Source organism: Lampetra planeri, chromosome 5 (genome assembly GCF_965212315.1).
Source record: "Lampetra planeri chromosome 5, kcLamPlan1.2.h2, whole genome shotgun sequence".
NCBI classification, from domain to species: domain Eukaryota; kingdom Metazoa; phylum Chordata; class Hyperoartia; order Petromyzontiformes; family Petromyzontidae; genus Lampetra; species Lampetra planeri.
In genome coordinates, this window is record NC_136111.1 from 11012888 (window position 1) to 11035097 (window position 22210).

Sequence of the window (22210 nt, forward strand, 5' to 3'; positions counted from 1 at the left end):
ATACTAAATGTTAAATATGTGTGTGAATTATGCTGAACCTTTCTACAGAGGCCGTGTCATTTGCTGCATTGTGCTGTTGACAAACATTAAGGGGTTATCAGTTGGTGAGCAATTTTTTTTAACAATTTACAAATCCATTTAACAATTCGTATTACTACCGTACCATAATCAAACACCGAAGCATCACTAGATATGCAGCCTTTAAAACAAATTAGGAAATAACAAGAAAAAAAACAACGCTCTTTAATAAGAGGCCCATAATTGTAACTAAAATAATTATACAAGCATAAACCAATAGCTTTGCAATACGACATTACATTTAACCTGAACAGCTTGATTTGTAACATGATGGGGTGGGCGCAGGGGAATGGGGACCATGTAAATACATACAAGAGATTGATGAACCCTGTTTGATTATACATGTAACAAAGTACAAAGCTACGGCAATTATCCAGAACGATATTCTTTTTTTTTACCTTTCTAGCAATGTTAAGTCAATACATTGATAACTTTAACGTACTAGATACCTGTTTTTGAATTGTATACAAAGTAAATCATTGATGAAAATCGTCATAATTTTAACCATCATGCATTGCTGATATTACAACAGTTAGGTGCTTCATTAACGTGTGACTCTACAATGATTCACTTGAAAATGTGCCCTGTTGAAATCAGCAGGACGGGCTATAGAGTTACTCATTAAAACTTCTACACTGCCTCTTGACAAAAGCCAAACATTTTTTTTAACAATGCATGTGTGTTTGGTCAAGAATAATGGGGATCAGATGTTAACAACCATTTTTCTATTGACTGTTGGTATATTTGTATGAATTAAGGCTATCGTGTAGCTTTGATGCAATTATTACATTGCTGTAGTCTTAAATGCATTCATTTAATAATGGCATGGTATAAAGCTACAGATGCCAACACCCATGTTCAAAACAGTTAAATTAACATCACAGTTAAGAATATGAAATTATAATGGCCAAAGCAGTTAATTCATGTTGCCTATGCACATGGCAGTTTTACAAGTAATACTCTCGGAAGGAGTTTACATTTTATTTCCCACATGATGCGTGTTCATTATAACACGCAGCATCACAAATTCGCTTTGTCTCCTGTGGTGTTTTTCAAATTCTGCATCTCATTAAATCACTTGTTGTTTATCAAGCGCAAGCACTTGTGCCCAATGAAACCCAAAAGTTAGGGCACTCATAAAATATGGAAATGCTTCTCAAGGTAAAAAAATAAAGAATAAAAGAAGAGGTAATAAAATAAAATACATTAATTCAAAATTGAGCGTGAAGAGTGTGAACTTTACAACACCGCTCGCTCTCTTTTTTTTTCAACGGAGTGCGGCGTTCACGCGTAGATCTCTTGGGTGGGCGCCTTCTGGTAGCTTCCGCTGGCCAGCTTGGGCTCGTTCAGGGTGTAACTGCCCTCGTCCTTCTTGCGCATGCGGTGAATCAGCACGGCCACCAGGAAGGCGGCCAGAAACAGGCCCACAACACCACCTGCGATCACCGCTGAAATGACAATAATAACAAAAACACACAACACGATTAACTACAGCGTAGATGTTTGTGGCTGTGTTGCACAGCGCTCCGATCTTTTCCGGGTTATACCGTGTGTTGTTCAGCATGATGTCCGACGTTTCGCTCCATGTATTTGGATTAATTAAAGGGGAGTTGTCACTTTGATGCTTTGACTAAACAGCTGTTGTCTTAATTACATTCATTTGATTAATAGGGCATGGTATACAGCTACAGGTGCAAATAATTCACTAATGTGTGTTTCCAAAAAAAATCTATTAACATCATCACAGATACATTTTAAAAAATCACATTTTTATGGTTAAACCAGTTAATTGATATGTTGCCTAAACACAGTGAATTTCAATGTGCCTACTTAGCAATTTTACAAGTAATTCTTGAGAATATTCAGTTCCTAAATATTGAGGAATATTCCTGCAAAATCTCCCAGCACGGCGAGCAAAACTTTCGTGCATCATGCCAAGCAACACGCCGTTCACCAGAACAACACATCTGACAGCAAGGTTGTTGAATTCAAACTTTACTGGTGGACATTTTCAAAGTGTGCCGCAACAAAAACTATCTAAAACCACCTTGCAAGAATGGCATGGTATGCTCATCCCCCCCACTCCCCATAACCAGTATTTAAGGTCGTGTCTCTTAGAGCTCTCTTCACTTGATGCAGTAATTTTACTGTGACGGTTCCACCTGAAGACGGAAGCTTGTGTTGCCTCCAAAACGTCGTGATTTAATTTATTTGTTTTCTTTTTTAACCTACGTGACTTTACCGAAAAAAAATGTTTTTGAACCAAATATAATTTTGCATAATGATACGTGCTATTGTTTTCTAAATGTAATTTGAGCTCCGTTTTTTTGCATTATTTGTTTACAACTGCGTAATTTTGTGGTTGCTTACGTGCTCTTGTGTGCGAGGATAAATGATACAAGGTAGTGTCCAAAGTCTGTAATGGTTAGCACATGGTTAGACTTCCAATCCAGTTCGCCAGTTTGATCTCCTGACAAAGGCAGTTGAAACAATGGGGCAAGTTTCTTGAAGCCACCTGCCTCTCTTCACACATCAGTAGAAATTGGTACACCAGTCCATCGGCAGATCGCACGCGGTGGGGTATAGTGTGGGTAACGTCCACCTCTTTAAAGATATCTGGCCTACTATGAAGAATAGGCAAAAATAGAGGGGTAATACAAAACTCCCTTTTGTGGAACAGCACAAGTGTGAACAAGTATTTGCAGATTTGCATGGACCTTTTTGCCGTTAATGTTAATTGCAAAGAGGGATATTAAAAAAAAACTGTCTAGGGATTGTTGTGGTCCAGCACCGGCTGCTTCAATTCTTTTGCCAAATGAGACCCAGCTGCTGTCATTCCATTGCCTTCACCAAAAGGACTGCCCCTGCTGTGGCTGAGGGCCCACCTCCCCACCTTCCCTCCTCACCACTCACCCTTTCCCCACCCTCACCGCATCGCTTAGTCCGAAACACCACAGTCAGCCGGCACACAACACCCTCTGGGATTAAAGTGCACATTTCTCATCTCTCCCTGCCACTTTACGACTCGGTGCTTCCGTTTTCCTTTTCTCTTTTTATGAGGCTCTGTTAAAAAATGTCTTGTTGCGCGCGTGTTGGATTTCGTGTTTTCTTGGTCGGTATGAGGTTGCGGTGTTTGGTTTCTGCATAGCGTAACCCTTAAAATGCCACTTGTCAGTTAAACTATTTGTAAGGAGGATTGAAACGTGGTGGCCACACGCTTTGTTTTGCTGTAATTTCGTAAATCGTTTGCGTCTGTGTCAACTTCAAGGGTTAATATTGTTTCCATTACATCATTTAGTTGGTGTGTATCATTTACCTGCATAGTGCCATGAATTTGCTTAAAATGGAACATCTAGTACGCTTTCCATATAATACAAATGCTTACAACATAAAAACAAGCATTTATTGGGCGATAAATATTCTTCACACAGTCTGCCAATTAATGTTGTAATTTCTGTATTTGGAGAGCTGATGTCTCATGCATCACTAAGAAATCAAATGCATGGAAGTCAGCGCTAATGGGACAAGCAACGATTACATTGTTATTGAAGTTTAATCTGTCTCATTATGCAACCAGATTTGTAATTATGGCTTGTAAAATCTGGTGATTGTGGAAAATGCTCTCCAGTTGAGCAAATGTAGTTCAAAAAACGGAGAACTAACCTTCATAAGCATTATTTAATCTGATCATTGTTTAACCTTTATTTAAATTACACTGAAGAAAATAAAACATTTAGCCTAATAGAGTTGTAATCTTAGTTGGCATTGACTTGAAGGTAAACTACATAGCATCTTCATCATCAGCCATGGTCTATCCTCTGCTGGAAGAAGGCCCGTATAGAAGAAGGTTGTTACAGTTCTGCGATGCAACAATCATTTCACTCTTGCACATACACTGATCTCATTGCTCAATCTCTGCAGTGGTCTTCCTCTCAGATAAGTTATCTCCTTATGGCTAAAATCCTGTCACCAGTCTCGTTCATCAGCTACGATCTTTATAATGATGTGTCCTGCCCAAGCCCACTTACTAGTCAAGATGATGTCTCTAACTTACATTTGTTCCCTGATTCGTGAGTTCATCTTCCTCTTTCTCGATATAATTCCAAGCGTGCATTTCCCCCATGCCCATTTGCACACATTTGAGCTTTTGTTCTATCATGTTTCTTAGTAACCGATGCTTTTGACGTATGCGTCACAGCTGGCAACATGCACTGGCGGAAAAAAATTCACTACCTTTTTCAACCCAATGTACCTGAAGCTAAATAGTATTCATTGCACAGTTGGATAGGTTACTGGAAATTGAAAAGTTAAAATGTGATGTAACAAACCCAAGTTAACCCAACTTTGATATAGAATTATTGCAACAACACGAACTGTGTACGTACATATTGTTTGTTCTTTCTGTAAAGTCATTGTTTAATATGTTTATTATTTTATTGTTTCCCTTCTACGTGACTTTACCGAAAGAACCAAGAATATGAATCCCTGCAGTCACGAAAGCTTTAAATCAAAATGTGTACGTACAGTATACGATTGAATATATATGTTGACCATGAGTTGATTTAGATACTTGAGCTCAAGTAAAAAATAATTGGATATTACTTTGGCGTGGGCAAAAGTGTCAATCTGTGTGATGAGTCATTCTCTCTGGAAAAGGTTAAGGTCTGTCCTCGTGAAAAATCCCACACCCCAATGGCAAGTTCAGACTTCTGACAGCGTTAAACCATGCACTTTAACTGTTCCGTGTAAAGTTTGCAGCTTTTCGGTCATTTAAGGATCAGTGTGGTGAATGACAGACTTAAAACAAACTGCTTTTAACGAGCTTTGAGAGTACAATTATATGACACAGCTTCAAAATCTTTGTAAGGTTCTTGTAATATAAGTGTTTTGTTTTGGAAATTAAACGTTCTTGATTATAAACATTTAACAGTAAAACCATATATGCTTCGCATGCTGGAGTTTTATTTATCATGGTCCATCATCAAAAATATGTGACCATTTACATGGCAGCACTGTGAGAGATGGCGACTGCTTGGGGAAACCTTCATCCAGCAGTGGATTGATCTTGGCTGCTGATGATGATGATGTAACATCAAACAACACCATCAGCACATTCTCCGACATACAGGATAATGTTACCTATGTTACTTATGCATGTTATTTTACATTTTCTACGATAAATATTATGTTTTACGGTGATTGTTATCCAAGCCCATTTAGTTATACACTCGTGTGACATTCAAACAGGAAAAAAACAGCAATCGCTACCATTTCAGCTGACACATTGAAGAAATGTACTTACTTTGATTCATAATTTGTTCATTGTTGGGTTAGCTAGTGTAGGTATAACATCAAATGTTAACTCTTTGACTCCACCACCTGACAGAGCCAAGCAAATCGAGTTGTCACGTGGGCAAATATGCCAATTAATTGTTTGTTCAGTAAACCGGAATGTTTAAAAGTAAGCACTTGTTTACACTTTCCGACGACATTTCACTGGAGTCCAATAGCATTTGGAGACATGTCGAAATTATCACACATCTATTGAGTTGTTAGGTAGCATTGACGGACGTAAGAAAAATATTTGTTCTCAACTTCCCATAATCGAGAAAGGAAGCACAATAAAGACCAAAAATGGACAGCGTTGGCGAGCAGACGCAAGCGGGATAATTTTAGAATGCGGAGCGTACTCGTGGGACTGGGAGGTGGTGTACTGTGGTCGCCACAGGTGCAGCGTGCTCCTAATTAAACTTGGGTCTAACCTTGGTGGGCTCCGAAAGAGTCTGCTGATCAGAAGGCTGCTCTTGTAACTCAAGAAGCCCCCCAAATCCCCTCATCAATGCGCAGGTTTGTGCACAAGGGGCGCACGGTGAAGACGCAGCACTTGTAAACGGATCCTGCCCATGTTTGTTTTGTGACAGCTTGGCTGTCATATTTTCACTTGCAATAAATCTCGCGATAAATCATCACCGTATACTTGGAGTGTTGTCCAATCGTCATTGAGGTTCATGTGTGTGTGTGCGTGAAATACGTAAGAAAAAGTCTTCAAAAGGAAACGCACTGTGGGTTTCATCAGCATAGAAGCAAGAACTGGCAAAGGCTTGTGGATAATGTATTCTTGTATGTAAATTACTAACTTCCAGCGCAGCTTGATGGATTACAAAATAGATCAGGGAGTAATGGGAGGCTGCTGGCAGATCGTGGACTAATGCACACATGGGGGTATTTATCCAGTGATTCTAGGATTTTGGGTTAAAATCCCAGCCTAATATCTGACATAGCAAAAACATGCTTCTCTTGTGCCGTGAGTTTCATGAGCTTGATGCAGTCATTGTAAAAAAACACTAGATCCATAATAAACAACGAATTGCTGTTTGTGCTCAATTCACTGTGAATACACATATTCTTAGGTTTTTTTCGGTAAAGTCACGTAGGTAAAACATCAAAATTAATGAAAATAAAATAAAACAAAAATCACGACGTTTCGGAGGCAACACAAGTCTCCGTCATCAGGTGGGACCGTCACAGCCAGATTAGCTGCATCAAATGAGGCAATGATTCAAGATGTAATCCCTTATAAGCAAGTTTGGAGGGGGGAGGAGAGGGGGGGGGAGCTCATCAGAATGTGGTAGCCAATGAATGGAACGTATCGGGAGGGAGGGGGGCGGGAGTGGGAGGGCCAAAAAAATGGGCGACGGCTTGGACGCGGTTGCTGCACACGCCAACACAATGGACAGAGAGGGGGAGGGGAGGTCTGATACACATGATAGAACAAAGGGACGAAAATGTCCATTGTGTTGGCGTGTGCAGCAACCGCGTCCAAGCCGTCGCCCATTTTTTTGGCCCTCCCACTCCCGCCCCCCTCCCTCCCGATACGTTCCATTCATTGGCTACCACATTCTGATGAGCTCCCCCCCCCCTCTCCTCCCCCCTCCAAATTTGCTTATAAGGGATTACATCTTGAATCATTGCCTCACTTGATGCAGCTAATCTGGCTGTGACGGTCCCACCTGATGACGGAGACTTGTGTTGCCTCCGAAACGTCGTGATTTTTGTTTTATTTTATTTTATTTTAATTAATTTTGATGTTTTACCTACGTGACTTTACCGAAAAAACCTAAGAATGTGAATACACACTTGTAGGGTTTTTTTAAATATCATTGTCAGATATGTAAACTTTTTTGCTCACATAGAGCTTATAGGTATCAAAGAAATCGATGTGATTCTAATCGCATTGATGTGGGGGCCCTGTATTCACAAATTCTCTCATTTGTCATACACCAGGATAAAAGCATCGCTCTGGGGGGAAAAAAACTTTGTAGACAACATGTTGCAGCACAGTACAAAAATTCTAACATTTTTGGCGATTTCATTTCTCGCGGACCACAGGGTTCAGCAAATTTTACGATTTATTGCCAAATGGAAGCGTGGTTTATCAGTTTTACTGCATACGCTAATTATATGCAGCTGCTGTGTTTAAACTACAAACTGTACAAAAGAGGTTGACCAAATGAGGAAAAATACAACTGGAAGGCAAAAACGAGAAAACAAAATATAACACGTCGCTGATCGAAATTTCGACACAATCGGTAACATTTCTAAAGTGGTGGAGGGGCTGGCAATGAATTGTTAAACCCATATAAAAGAGACCCGCATTGGTTAGACAGCACAGCATGTGTGTGAGGTGCGGTGTGTGTGGATTGGGAGTGACATGTCAGGTGGTGTTTTATCTGCTGTCAGGAGGAGCTTTCCGGAGATGAACACGAGCTTCATTCTCTTAACGACGCTGGCAGAACATTCGTTAACATTTTTCATGAAAAAAAAGAGGACATGCAAAGATATATGAGATGAACAGTGGAGACTCAAATTGCCCCTCTGCTCATGTGAGAATTGGGGGTGGTCTTCTGCATAAGTGGCCCTGCACCAGTTGTGGAAATTCCACATTCCTATGGCAAGAGTCAATCCTTTGATATGTACACATCTCGTGATCACAATATTCGCACAGCTCTCTGTCCCCCCCCCCCGAACGCCATATTAGTCATGGGGTTTGTTGACCATACTTCACCACATAGGTCAGTGTGGGTTGGTGAAGGTGGAACCAAGGGTCTGGTAAGATAGCGCTCACCACTGATGTTAGTCGTGAATGGAAATCGAACTCAGGTGACAGAGCTCACATCATAGTGCGCGAACCACTGCACTGCCACTCCACCCCTACAATATATGCATTAGATTGTACGTGTGAGAACTATGCATGCATGATTTACGCAAACCATATACCAATTATATGCAAATGTAATATAGATATAGACTAATGAGTTGGACAAAACTGCACAAATAAGGCAGAATAAAAGAGAAACAATACAAATGGGATGGAAAAAACTAATCAAAATTACTCTTTGGTTCTTTCGGTAAAGTCAAGTAAAAAGAGAAAATAACAAATAAAATACTAGCATACGACGTTTCGATTGCAACACATGCAATCATCATCATCAGGTATAAATGAAAGAGAAAACAAACCTAGTATACTTAGACATATAATGCAATACCTGATGATGATTGCTTGTGTTGCAATCGAAACGTCGTATGCTAGTATTTAATTTGTTATTTTCTCTTTATACGTGACTTTACCGAAAGAACCAAAGAGTAATTCCTGCAGTCACGAAAGCTCCAAATTAAGTTTGAATCAAAATTAACCGATTCTTGCATCAAATTGCAACTCCGAATCGAGTCCATTTATCAAACCACTAGTAGGTGAAGGGGGTGAGAATATGTCATAGGTGAGCCAGCTCTGGCTTCCAATCCCTTCACCAGTCCACACTGACCAGCCTGCTGAAGTATCTTCAGCAACCCTCATCAGCGACAAGGCACGAGGAGGCCTTCATCCAGCGGTAGATTGATAAGATATCACATTTTTGGTGCCTGCGCGGTACCCACCAGCGAGGACCTCGGTCTTCTCCAGGGGTTCCTCGTGCTGACGGTGGACGGCCGGGGAGCCTGTGGAGAGTGGTGGAAGAGCGGTCGTCCCAAAGTTGACCACGTCCTCGTCTCCAACACCCAGCACCACGTCCCGTACTGCCGGCACCTCCTGCATCGGTGTGCTTTCATGCATCTGGTAGACACATTAAACACACACATACAAAAAAATAAAAATATACATATTGTTAAAAATTTCCGTAATTTTATTCCGATTGTACTATCGGTGTCACGTCTCGAGATCAAGCGTGCGTTCCTTGTTCCACACAGTAAGGGACAGTGCTCTACTATTCATTCTGCAACTGAGGGTAATGTTCATCGCATGGCAGTCAAACTGATAAATTTAACTCCGAAAGCTGGACTTTTGCCACGTAGAGTGCAAAACAAAATTTTACGTGATGGATTTTGTGTGCAGTCACTGATGAATGGGCTGAGAGGATCCATTCTCTACACTTGAGAACATAATGTAATTTTCGGTGGCTGCCTGAAATCGAACCCAGGATCTCAGTGATGCCAGCTCAGTGCTCTGAACTTTGACTCATCAAGTCACCTCCATGTAAAACATATTTTATCAACTGACACATGAGCAAGTAAAAAAAATGACATGGATTTTAGTTTTTGTTAAGAAAAAAAACAATGTCTGGTAACGTGAAAGTCAAGATACAGTACATCTACGCTTAAGCAAATATTGGATGGAGCTTATATCTAGTGACAACCCTGATCCAGTGGTGAATATTCCACATTCCCATGCTAGGTGCTGATTGCAGGAATAATGTGATACATGGTCTGTGATGTAACTTTCTTGTAATCTTGCACAGGCAATGTTCTAAATGTGTTCAATGTTTGTAAACCATTAACAGACTGCAAACATTTACAAAGACGTTAGCAATTGTACATAAAGACTTATACTGATACTGGATCTCGAATCCAGTATCAGTATGAGAGTAAGTATTTACAAAAATATATCTTTATTGCAGTAAAATATTAACATTCCTATAGCAATTCATGGAAATTAATGTAAAAAATCTAACTCAAATGTTAATGGGAAATTAATGTTCATGTTGGGGCTGTGTGTGTGTTTAGTATCACTTTTTGTTGATTTCTGACATCACCCACTTACAAATTCATATCTTCTGTAACAAATAATTTGAAGAAAATAATCACCTTTGACAAATTATACAGGGGACAGTTAAAGCAGCAATTAAACATCATCAAGGAAACCCCTTTTATTCTTAATCGACTGTAACTCCCTACAGAAATTGATGGCATTTGATATGGTGGTGAGACCAAACCCTATCTGAAATTCACCTGACTTGTAGTATCATCCACCGAATCTGATTCAAAGATCCTGGGCACGCCATGCAGTATCGCTCTCACAGTGGCGCTAGCTACGCTGATGGCTGATGTCTCACTGTCCGTATACGTGGTTGCTGATGTAATTTCTGGATACTGTGCAGTGACGGTTTCACTCGTGGCCTTGTCATTTATTGTAGACGTGGCTTCTGACACTGAAAATTCAAATAGATCATCTCCAGACCGCTGGGCTCCTCTAAACAAATCTGGCGTCGTTGGTTCCGGCTCGGTTGAAACTTCGGCTGTAGTTGTCGTCATTTCCGATGTTGCAACAGCAGCAGCAGCAGTTGTTGTTGCCGGAGCCGTCGTTGCTAGATCGGCTGTTAGGAATCTGTCTACGGTTTGAGCCTCAGGGGCTGAGCCTTCTGTCGAGGTTGAGTCACTGTCTTCCGAGACTACACCCACCACATCTTTCAAAATTGTTTCTTCGCTGCTTTGTGTTGTTTTTGTCGCTGTAGTGACAGTTGTGAGCATTACATCCTCCGCTGACACCTCCACTAAGGGCTGCTCCTCTGGGGTATGTGCCGGCGTCATGACTGTGGTCTGTGCGAATGTGGACGCTTCCTCGATTACCGCAGCCACCTCCTTCCATTCGGTGGTTGCTGGAACCTCGGCAGACGACTGCGTGGTTGCAGAAGCCTCCTGAACGAGCGAATCCGTAGATTCCTCCGCAGACGCCTCAATGCCTACAACGGGCACTATTGCCTCTTCTGTGGTTTCGCTGAAGGTGGCAGAGGATGGGGTTATCGATGACACTGTAGTTTCCAGGAAGCCGAGGGATGAGCCTTCGCCCGGCTCCAATACGGCCTCCTCCACCATGGGAACAGTGCTGCTCTGGGTGGAGGAGGGCGCGCTGGTCGGAGCTGCTGCTAAGGTGACATCTCCTTGTTCAGAAAGCCCTCCACCTGAAACAAGAGCAGAAACAACCGTAAAAGATAAAAGTGTAAGCCTGCAATTGCTTGCACATACCGATGCTGGCAGGAGGGCCCCCCACTCGAGAGGTCTCTAAAGAGCCCTTCTGGAGGGTATTTGGCTCACTGATCCATGCTGGCCAGACGTCTCGGAAGAGTCGGGAGTAAACGCACCAATCACATTGAACCTACCAATCGATTAACTGTGGAGGACCCATTTAAGCTCCTGGGTGAACAGAGGTGGAGAGATTTAAGAAGCTTGCTCCCTGTTCCAACTGCCAGCAACCTCTGGATTACATGACCATATGCTTATGATTGCACCGTAGCAGTATCTTGAATACCTGTACAATAATGATGTCCCTTTACTCATTAAGGCAGGCCACACTGAGTATCATTATAAAAACAGGGTATTGCATTGGAATGTTTGGTCAATCCATTAATTTGAGTATGGCTTCATCTGGGAGTAAATTGGAGTACTGTAACAAAACCCATGCACACACACATGGAGGCAACACTCAAAGCTCCATACAGATAGAGTCAATAATCAATTTCTGCACTGAAATTTCCTGCAGTCAAAGCCTAGAACACCTGGTATTGGCAGGCAGTCTCCTGTACAGTTTCCAACCAGACTCCTTCCTGCTTAGCTTCTGACATCCGGCGACATCAGGCACATTCAGGCTGACTTGGTCATATATGCATGGACAGACTGGAAATAATACATGTTTACCATACAAATTAATGCTGATTTATGTATAAAATACAAGTATATTGTCAATAATTACCCCATGGATTATATGCAAGCAAATTTTCTCCAGCACTGCAGTGGTTAATGTTATAAGCAGTTTTCAACATGGTCACAGCTGGCTGTGTGCACCCAAGGTCTTGCCTTCGTGGTCTCAGCACGGTGGCATTTTCCGTGGCAAAGTCAGCTCTAGTTTAAACGCCTGTGCTGGCATTTACTACGAGTCATCAACTTCACATCTCAGTGGAAATGGGGCTCCAGCTGTGGTCACAGTTGGAAAAAATAAAGAGCAGCATTATTGGTCATTAGTTGTTATTTGAAAATATTTGTGTGTGTGTGACAAGGTGGGGAACGGTAGTGTAGTGGTTAGTGTGCTGCGCTACGAACCCGGCTCATGGTCAACACCAGTAATAATTATCTGAACCGGTCCTGGGCCTCCCCTAGGTCGACTCAGCCTCAAATGAATACCTGGTGCGGTGGGCGCCACAGTGGCGAGATGTTAACTCCCTCGCCTGGCATACAGGAGGTCGTGGGTTTGATCCAGACCCTGATGCCTGTATATTTGGAGTCTGCATGTTGTCCCCGTAGCCACGTGGATTTCTCTCCGGGTCCTCCAGTTTTTCCCTCCACATTTAGAAACATGCGTTTAAAGTATTTGGCTGCTATTAATTTCCACGTGATAAGCCATTTCATTGAGCTATCATTTGTGTGGCTAGAGATATATAGCTCAGTGGGCCTTACCTGGTAAAATAAAAATAGTAAAACAAAAATAGTGTAAATGTCACCACTAGGGAGACAAAGGCGGCGGAGCGTGGCGCTGGCCACCCACCCCCTCCCGTGCCCTGCCGGCCTTCATAGGTGCTCGCTAACAGCACTTGCCCCAACAGTCTGGTAAGGCTATATGGGGAGATATTTGTCTTTGTAAAAAGGTTAAGGTAAAAGTCCAGCACTGCATGCCTGTGCCACTGCCGACAGAAGGGCCTCTACTTGAGACTAGAGGATGTTTGGTTTACACCTCCACGCTGGCTGCTCGTCTTAGAAGAGGTGGGAATGCCCACACTTTACCCCACTATACGCGACTTGCCAATCGACACTGTGGAGTACCCCTTATACTAATGGGTTAATAAAAGCAGGGAGGTAATAAATACATTTTCCCATTGGTTTAACTGCCTCGCCAATCGAACCGGTGACCTCTGGATTGCAATTGCAGCACACGAACCAGGACAGCACAACAGCATCTCCTTTATGTAGTTTGTCTTGTTTCTGTCTCTTAGACCAATTTATTTATTGCTTCCTACAACTCACTAGATTAGAAACTTCTGGCATGCCATTTAAGAATAAAGGTAAAAATTATCACTTTGTTACATCTCTTACCCAGCCATAATATTCAGATTTCGCATCTTATGTATATGCATATTAAAAAGCATGGTTTTAAATGTAATTGACAGACTTATTATTATCATAATCATATTACAGAATTGCGCTAACTAGTGGCAAGTTGCAGGGAGGCTGATGATGATAGTTGTGAAATGGGAAGGTGTACTGTATTTCCAGTGGATAGTAGGATTCTAACAATTGGATGTACTCTTGCGCTTCAAGATGAATCTTCTAGAATTTATTTTTTACAATGTGGTGAATGTAGCAGCCTCTAGCGACTGCAGGGGTAAACTCAATTGCATACAATATGTACAAATAAAACAACAATGATTATTACAAATGTGATGTGATGCGTGTATCATGAGCTGAATAATCAACATGAATCCAACAATGGATGCATTATTACACTCCTAAAATATAACTCAGTGAAAATGCTACTACTGCTTATGATGCTATTGGTGCTGGTGTTGATATAAGTCGTCCTTCAATTTGTAGATAAGAAGCCAAAGAAATATGTACAAGGGGTTAAGTCTCAAGTTTTTCCTAAATCACCTGAGCTAAAAAAAGTGCATTATCTCAAGAGCTCATGAGAAGTTGCATTTGATGATTTATGAGTTTTGCAGTTGCGGAATGGAGCAAATAAACTCTGTCGATTCATCGTGGCCGGCACATTAATGCCAACTAGACATCGTTCTACTGGCCAGGTGCCTGTCTGATTATGGTGCCTTCCGTTCAATAACTTAAATCACAGGAATTTCAGTAACAACACTTGATTTATCTAGCATTCCTAACGTGTCATTTCAAGTCCACCATTACCAAAAAGATATATTTATTATTGCACATGACCAAGCTTGAGCAACCGTTTGACAATGTGTTAACGGCTACAATATTGGCATTAGCGAATTAAATATGTGGGTAATTAAACTTGTGAACAGAATGTCAACAGTGCATCAGTTAAGATTGTTTTATTTGCAACCGGTACCGAAAAATCCGAATGTGAAGTTAAACTGCAAATAACATTTCAGTCACCACTTTGGCAGTGATGTCACAAACAGAGACCACCAAAAACATGGAATCACTTTAACCACTGCTGGGAATAAATGCCATTTCCAAAAATATATCTTGTTATTTTTTTAAATCTGTTAGTGGAAATGGTGATGGCAGCAAAGTAGTTTTGGCCTGTATGTGCTTGCACATGTACAGTCCATTTTTGTCAATCCACTGCTGGGTGAGGGCCTCCTCGTGCCTTGTAGTCCATTCGATCATACTTTCACCCCACTAGTCAATGTGAGTGCAGAACAGCAATGGATTTTGCTGTGCTCCTCTCTGCGATTACGCCTGTCTTTTCTGCACAGTACTAGTCCATGCTCAACCCGGCCGAGATTCTGAGATTCGGCACATCCCCGGATGATTTGGTGACAGGACAAATGTATCCTGTGAATATAGATTTCATGAAAAAAATTCTTAAAATCAACAATGCTAAAGTACATCCGGCCCAAGTACATTTTAGCACTCTGCTGGTGCAAACACATACCAGAGCCCCAGCCGGAGTTGGGAATTTCTCCATCCTCGTCGTCTGGCCCGTCTGCAGACGCCTCCATGTCAATGTCGATCACCTCCTCTGCATCCTGCGCCTCTGTCGGCTGCAATTCAAACCCACGCAAGAAGACATTGCGGTCACATTCACACGTGTGATGCACATGCACTGCGGGAACGGTTTCGCAATGAGGCTTTTTATCGCTAACCAGCCCCAACGCATTGCTCAGCTATGTTTTTTCGGGTTGGACTGCGTTTGTACGAACCGAAAACACATTGGAGCTCCTACAGCACAACCGCGAAAACCCTACCCAAGTAGGAAAAAGCATCTAAGTGCACAAAGGATGGAATGACAAGCATGTGTATGTTGGCAACCACTCTGCTTTGTGTATTTCACACGGTCAATATCCATGAAAGGATACATGTGCAGCATTTTGTTGGTGCTTTGGAAAGCAGGATATTTTTGAAAATAAAATGAATTTACTAAATTGCAGCACTTTGCTGGATGATTGCCTCCAGACACTGTGTGAGGCATGGGGCTCTTTGACCATACTTCACCATGTGGGTTGGTAAAGGAAGGGGGGGGGGGTCAGAACTGGTACACATATCACTTGCCAATTAAGTTATCTGTATTTGTACCTGGAGAGCATGTGGCAAACTTTGTATGAAGAGAAAAAATGGTTGCGTTTCAAATTTAACAGCATAATACAAATGAACGCATGCTAAATCGTAACAGTCTAACCAGAAATAAAACATTAACATGATACAATGTCTCGTGTTGTATCGCCAGTATTAGTATACTGTATATACACCTTCAGAAAGAGGGTGTCATATATTTTCCATGCAAGCTAAACTATGAAATAAAAAGGCTGGAAATGTGGCATTAATGTTGCAGAAAGGGTGGTCCTTTTGGGGAAAACAGGAGTTGAAATAAAGATGAAAAATGCTTTAAAATTTTAAAAGGCATCACAGAGAAGTTAAATATTTTCCAGTTTTTATCCAGCGTGAAGGCAAGTAAGAATTTTCTTGAAAAATATGCGCTGGGTAACTCTTGCGAACCTGAATCGGTATTTGAAAGATTTCCATTAAGAATATCCATTACTGATACACAGAGCACATGATGCATGTGGTGGTTTATTTGTATTCTGTGAAAGGCATAGAATTGTATGGTTCATTTGGTGGCAATGGTTGAGTTTATATCAAATTAAAGTTGTCATTTTCATTTTTCTCAGCTTTGCATAATGTTGTCACCTTGGGTAGAAGAAAGAACATTGTGTTATTTATAGACAAAAACTATGCAAAGTAGAATTTACATCTTTATTCCCTTGAGAATTTAGAGATACCCAGCCTAAACCAGCCCCTAAAAATGCAAGAGTATCCTCTATATGTCCTGCATAGCGTCGTATATAAAACAAATGAAGCTTGCCAAGGCAGTAGATTCCCACTTTGGTATTTCGTGACCTTTCTTATGTTATGTTGGCTCTTTTTATAGAGCTTGATGTTGACTTTCTAAACATAAAGAACATTCTCAGTACATAAACTGCCAACATGAATGTTCACTAACCTACCTCCACGCGTGAAATAATAAGGATGTTTTTTTCCAAAGTAAAACATTACGTGGGACGCTGCTGTAGCGTAACGGTTAGCACACTGGTCTTCTCGAGGTCGCTGGTTCGATCTTCCCACGTGGCATTTTAAACAATTAGTACGTTCCTTAAATACCCCCCCACTCCCACCTTCATCCACCCAGCAGCACAAATGGTTACACACCAAAGTTAGTTGATTGGAAAGTCATGTGTTTTTTTAAAGTGTAGGTACTATACTGCCATCATGGCAGTTTAGGCCAAACTACTCTCTAGAGGGGCTCTCTGGGATAACCTTCCATATCAGCAGTGGTGTAATTACAGGGTTGCACCTTTACCTTTGACATTGTGTGTATCACGATTAAAATCTCGATGAGGAACCATGCAAATGCTTTTAACTGAGATGAAGCCACAAACAGGGATTTATTTATGCGGCTCTTCGATGGGTTTCATCCACAGTATCTAAGCAGCCTTCATTCGGGATCTTGAGCCTTAAATTTCAGTCTCTTCGATATTTAAATAACCATGGATAGAACTCAATGGCAGAAAATATGACTGCTAATGGACAAACCTGGTGAAAGAGTGGCATTGTAGGTTACTGCAAGATCCGACACATGTCCGTCCAGTGCTCGCTGAGCCGCATTGGCTTCTGGTTGCCGAACGCATACATTATGAGGTCCCACTCATTACACATGACGTGATATCTTAAGTGTCACAACAACAGTTGGTTTATGCATTCAGAAAAGCTTGGCTGAGCTGCAAGGCCACTTTCAAAAGGATCCTCTTTGAGACATTGCTCCAAATCCCAATTATTCGGCCATGCACCGTGATAAAACACACCCACGGATGAGCATGTACACATACAGCCCCTTATTAATCCACTGCTGGATGAGGGCATCCCCACATCCATGCACGTTGTGAAGGTTTTCTGACCGTACTTCACCACACTCATCTGTGCGGGTTGTTTAAGGTGGAGAGCATGGACGCAGGGACATAGAAACATAATACAATGACCACACTTCCCGATCTTGTCCACCATGTAGCCCTGCAGTTTATAACAACCTCTCTTATGCATGTCGGTCAACCACCCAAACGCTATCCAGGCTCAAAACCAGCTGAGCTTCCAAGATCTGACGCGATCGGAAGCATTCTGGGAGTTTTGGTCACAGGCAATAGTGCGGATAACACTAATACAGATTACCATCTAGCTCTGCATGTCTCCCACGCGATGATCTCTGCATGGTCCTCGAACTCTGCCTGCAAGGTCAGTAGGGTGGTCGCGACATGGCGAAACTAAGATACATCACGCAATATTAATTCCAAGATGATCGTATCATTCGTCTTACAAAATATCATCATGTAATGTTTGTGGTTGCTCATATAATTTTGACTGAAAAACTATATTTTATTCCCTCACAAAAGATTTATAAATGAAAAAACTCAACAATGCAAGTGTTAAATTAATTGCTATGATCTATTAAAACCTTGGAATGCTTTCTTATATGTTTTCTGAACTAATTAATAGCATGGCGATGACATAATTATTTCCATAGTTCAATTCATTATTTGTTGTGTAAATAACAGCATGTGCTTTATAAGCGCTTTAAATGTTTAGAAGACTTATGCCAAGCTTCAGTTGTATGAGCTTCAGTTCATGGTACAATACAAATGTGAAATACATTTACGAAGTTATGGAAATGTGATATCGTGTTAATCGTCATATCGTGAAAATGTATATCTTATCATATCTTGGAAAAAGTATATCACGTAACAACTATAGTTACCATTATGCACCGGATTATATAAATGTGGGAATCCACGTTCATTATGAGCAATGAAAACAGCTGGTAGTGATGATAAATATATTTGCTAGCCATGTGTATCTGCATCTCCCACTGAATTTACAGACTGTAATTTAAAACATGTGGGCAGGCAAAAGGCATTTTTTTAATGTAAGAAAACAATATTGTGCCCAAGAGTATTTTGAAATGTGTTTATTAATTACGTTTCTGTTTATTTCTGTTGCGGATTTAGGCTGGTTGGATTTCACAGTATTACACATATCTACAAACTTACCAGTCACCGTCAACAAATAATGGCAATGAATGATATACTCAGAAATACCAAGAGAGTAAATAAATACGGTACAATATTTATTTATGCTTCAAATATTTCATGAAGGCAAGGAGGGAGCAAATGCACTGTGGAGATTTTAGCAACGAGATCAGCTCGTGTGCTCCATTGGCCATCAGGGTTGGCGACGGCGTGGGTGAAACTTTCATCCAGCAGTGGAAGAATCATAGCGGATGACAATGATATTTCACACCATCTGCAGAGTTAAATTACATTTTTTTTCTACAATGCTAGCTCAGCATGAATTGTCAACAATATACAGGATGTATTTTGCAATTGCGCCTTTCTTCAGAAGAAAACGTTTTTAGCGTTAAGTGAAGAGATGGAACTGGAGTGGTATTTTGTGCCATTGAGCGCCACTGAGCCAGGTACATTTGCTTCAGTAGTCCGGTATTTTTTGTGGAGCATTACATAAATAGACCATCTGTTCTAAAATTCATTTTTCAAGATCAATAACGTCATTCACCTTTCACAAGTCCAGGCCATTACGTACCAGCAGTTTGGCAACATCCTAACCCACCCACATTTGCAAAATTAAATCATAAATGTGGCCCTACCACCTAATTTATGTTTGCTGAACATATCAACATTTTGTGACCGTAAGGACATTTTCCAGCAATATTTTCAAAGTGGTGTGACCATTGCAACGCTAACAATTGAAGCGCTAGGGCGGTTGATGCGCCATGAAACCAGATTGTTCTAATTCCCTAGAATCGTCAGAATATCAGCTGCCCAGTCATGACATAACCACCTAATTAGCATACGTCGCTTGCTTTTTTGATTGCTGAAGGTGCAAAGCCAGGAAATCACAAGTCACTGAAATTGGCCATGGACGGGAATTGATCGCAGGTCGCGAGGCATGTAATGTGTAATGTGCTCAGCGCCGCTGTGAATTAAAATATTACAATGTATCTATAGTAAATTAGGTTGAATCGAACAGCTGTAGAATACTCTTTAGAATAATTTGAACCAACTTGATTGGCATAATTCATGCATGCTATCAATGTATTTGAATATAATTATAATGGTGCTTGGAAGATTATAAAAATAAAAATAACCCTTGTGTTTATAAAGACATTTGCTGAGATTTCAATATGGTGACTGCCATGGATCTACTCTTGTTAAAGAGTTCTGTCAAATTTCATGAACGGAGATTTAGAATATCCACAAGTAAAGAACTGGGCAAAAATAAAGTCACTACATTCAGTTTTTACATAAACAACTGGACTATTCATGTTTACAGTATCGTGTGTTTTACTAAGTACGTCTTGCACATGAGCCCCAAGCGAATTTGTTAAACACCCAGCCATCAAATGGATGGAGCTAAAGTGTATTCCGAGATGACCGTTTCTCGTCACAAAACAGCCATTTTCTGAACCGCCTTTCCACAAGGAACAAAAAAAACCCGTTGTGATTTTCCATCCTTCGCTTACTGTACTCACCAACTGTATGGATTTTTGGCAGGAATGCGTCGGATTTTTTTATGCTATCGGTTACTTTGGAAACATGTGATAATTTGCTAAGCTCTCATTGGCCCTCCAACACGCTGTCGTTAAGACTTTTGAAAGGCCAGTCTGTGTGCACATATCCACAGGCAGCACTGAATAAGGAGGAAAGTTTGTGTAAACACAACGGCTATTATGGACTTTTAGTGTTGACATTTTTACGAGCATTTGCACGGCTTAATGAGGAGAAAACATGCACGAATCTAGACCCACTTTTGATTACACATTTGTGATCTGAATTTTAATAAATAACCACGGTTTCTAAACTAGCATTGTCGAGCGGTTCGGCATACAAATTGAGTGAAAGTTTCCAATCGTGATTCACGTAATAAAGTGCACGTGTGCCACACATATAATTTACTTGGTGATTTCCCAGAAAACATATTCCTGGTCTCTCTGCCTATGCTCTCACTCCCCTCCAACAGATTTCAAATGCTTCCGTATGGACTATTTTCAATCACCCATTTAATCCTCACACTTCGCCTCTCCTCCTTTCAGCTACACTTGCTTCCACTACACCACACCGCTGTCTTTTAAAATACCTGACGCTAGTCTATAAATCTCTCCATGCCCTTGTCCCACCGTATCTTGCCTCTCTTATCTCCCTCTATGCCCCCTCTCGTCCTCTTCATTCCCAATCTTCTCTGGACCTCTCTGTCCCTCCTTCTGCCTGTGCCAAATCCCATTTTGATCCATCTCCCTCCTTGCACCCCTCCACTGGAATCAACTTCCCCTGTACATTAAGCAGCCCCCTCCTTAACCTCCTTTCATACCCCTCTCAAAGCCTCACCTCTTCTCCATTGCCCATTCCCTTCCTCTTCCCGCCCCTCGCCCCTCCACTACGTCTCATCCCTCTCCTGCCCTTTCATGACCCCTATGTGCCCTCTGTTGCGGTCACTCACTCCTCGGCCCTCACACGCCTCTGCTATCTAAATTGCTCTTTTTTGCTACTGCTTTTAAAATATGTTCAGCGCCTTGAACTAAGGCACTCAAAAAATCGAACATAAGATAACATAATTCAGCGTGTGGATGGCCCATATTGGTTAAATATCCGTTTTGGCTTTCACAGTGTGAGGATGCCCTCGTCTAGCAGTAGAATGACAAAATGGGCTGTACATTTGTTGGAGGACAACTTCAAATAAATCCCCAATCGAGGCATGCAATTGGCTACCAACACCATGGGTACACAATGTCAAATAGGAGTGAAAACTGTTTATTACTTTTGCGCGGACCTTAAAAGAAAAAAAAGAGTTGGACACAAGAATCTAGTTTTTGCTCTGTGACCGCAGCAGAAGCAGTGTGACGAATGGCGGTATACAGCCGTCGCAGCAGAGATGGTGTTTCAGTCCAAAAAAATCCCATCGTCAGAAGCCACAAGAGACAAACAATGGAGTCCATTTCATGTCTCACAAGAAACCCTTTTCTGTAATGTTCCAGCCGAGCCGTTACCACAGCGAGTCGGCATGCATTTGCTCGCCGTAAACCGCGGCTCCAGTGTTGTTCACAGCAACTAATTTATTTCTATATCAAAGCGATGCTTTTGCTGTAAATAAGAACGTTATGCTCCGAGCACAGTTAACCTTTGCAGCAGTCACTTACAAAACCTAAAAAAAAACTGCGTCGTTAAGGGATCACAGCAAAAGTAATGTTGGCAACACGTGTTTTAATGTACAGCATATATATGAGTATGGTTTTCTAGTGTGACTTTTTTTGTGCTGTAGGATTTGTTTGAACCCACAAACTATGAATATGTTGACGAGGTGTGTGTGTCCCTTACATAGGATTCTGGATTAGCGGTAACTGGCTTCACGTTATGTACATAAACATCTGGTATCAAGGTGGGATGCACTTCTGTTTAGCTTTGGAAACAGCTGGAACATAACAGAGAAGTCAAAGTATTTCCCAAATGGAAAGTTTATTTTATGACCTGACGCATGTAAACATATTTAACATTATTTTAAACATGCTATTTGGAGTCAACTGACTTGGATATTATCATTTTACAGCTGTACTGACATT

General features: G+C 41.3%; 1 protein-coding gene across 1 annotated transcript in view; it reads right to left on the reverse strand.

Annotated features, from left to right (window-relative positions):
• Positions 1-465: 465 nt before the first annotated feature.
• LOC144718848 (uncharacterized) overlaps positions 466-22210 on the reverse strand; it is an 88820-nt gene continuing 67075 nt past the window's right edge. Inside the window, exons 2-5 of the mRNA XM_078594419.1 lie at positions 14969-15077; positions 10360-11309; positions 9013-9187; positions 466-1526 (exon numbers count right to left, since the gene is read on the reverse strand). Of these exons, the coding sequence (XP_078450545.1) occupies positions 1363-1526; positions 9013-9187; positions 10360-11309; positions 14969-15077 (1398 nt within the window). The 3' untranslated portion in view covers positions 466-1362. The remainder of the gene's footprint in view (positions 1527-9012; positions 9188-10359; positions 11310-14968; positions 15078-22210) is intronic.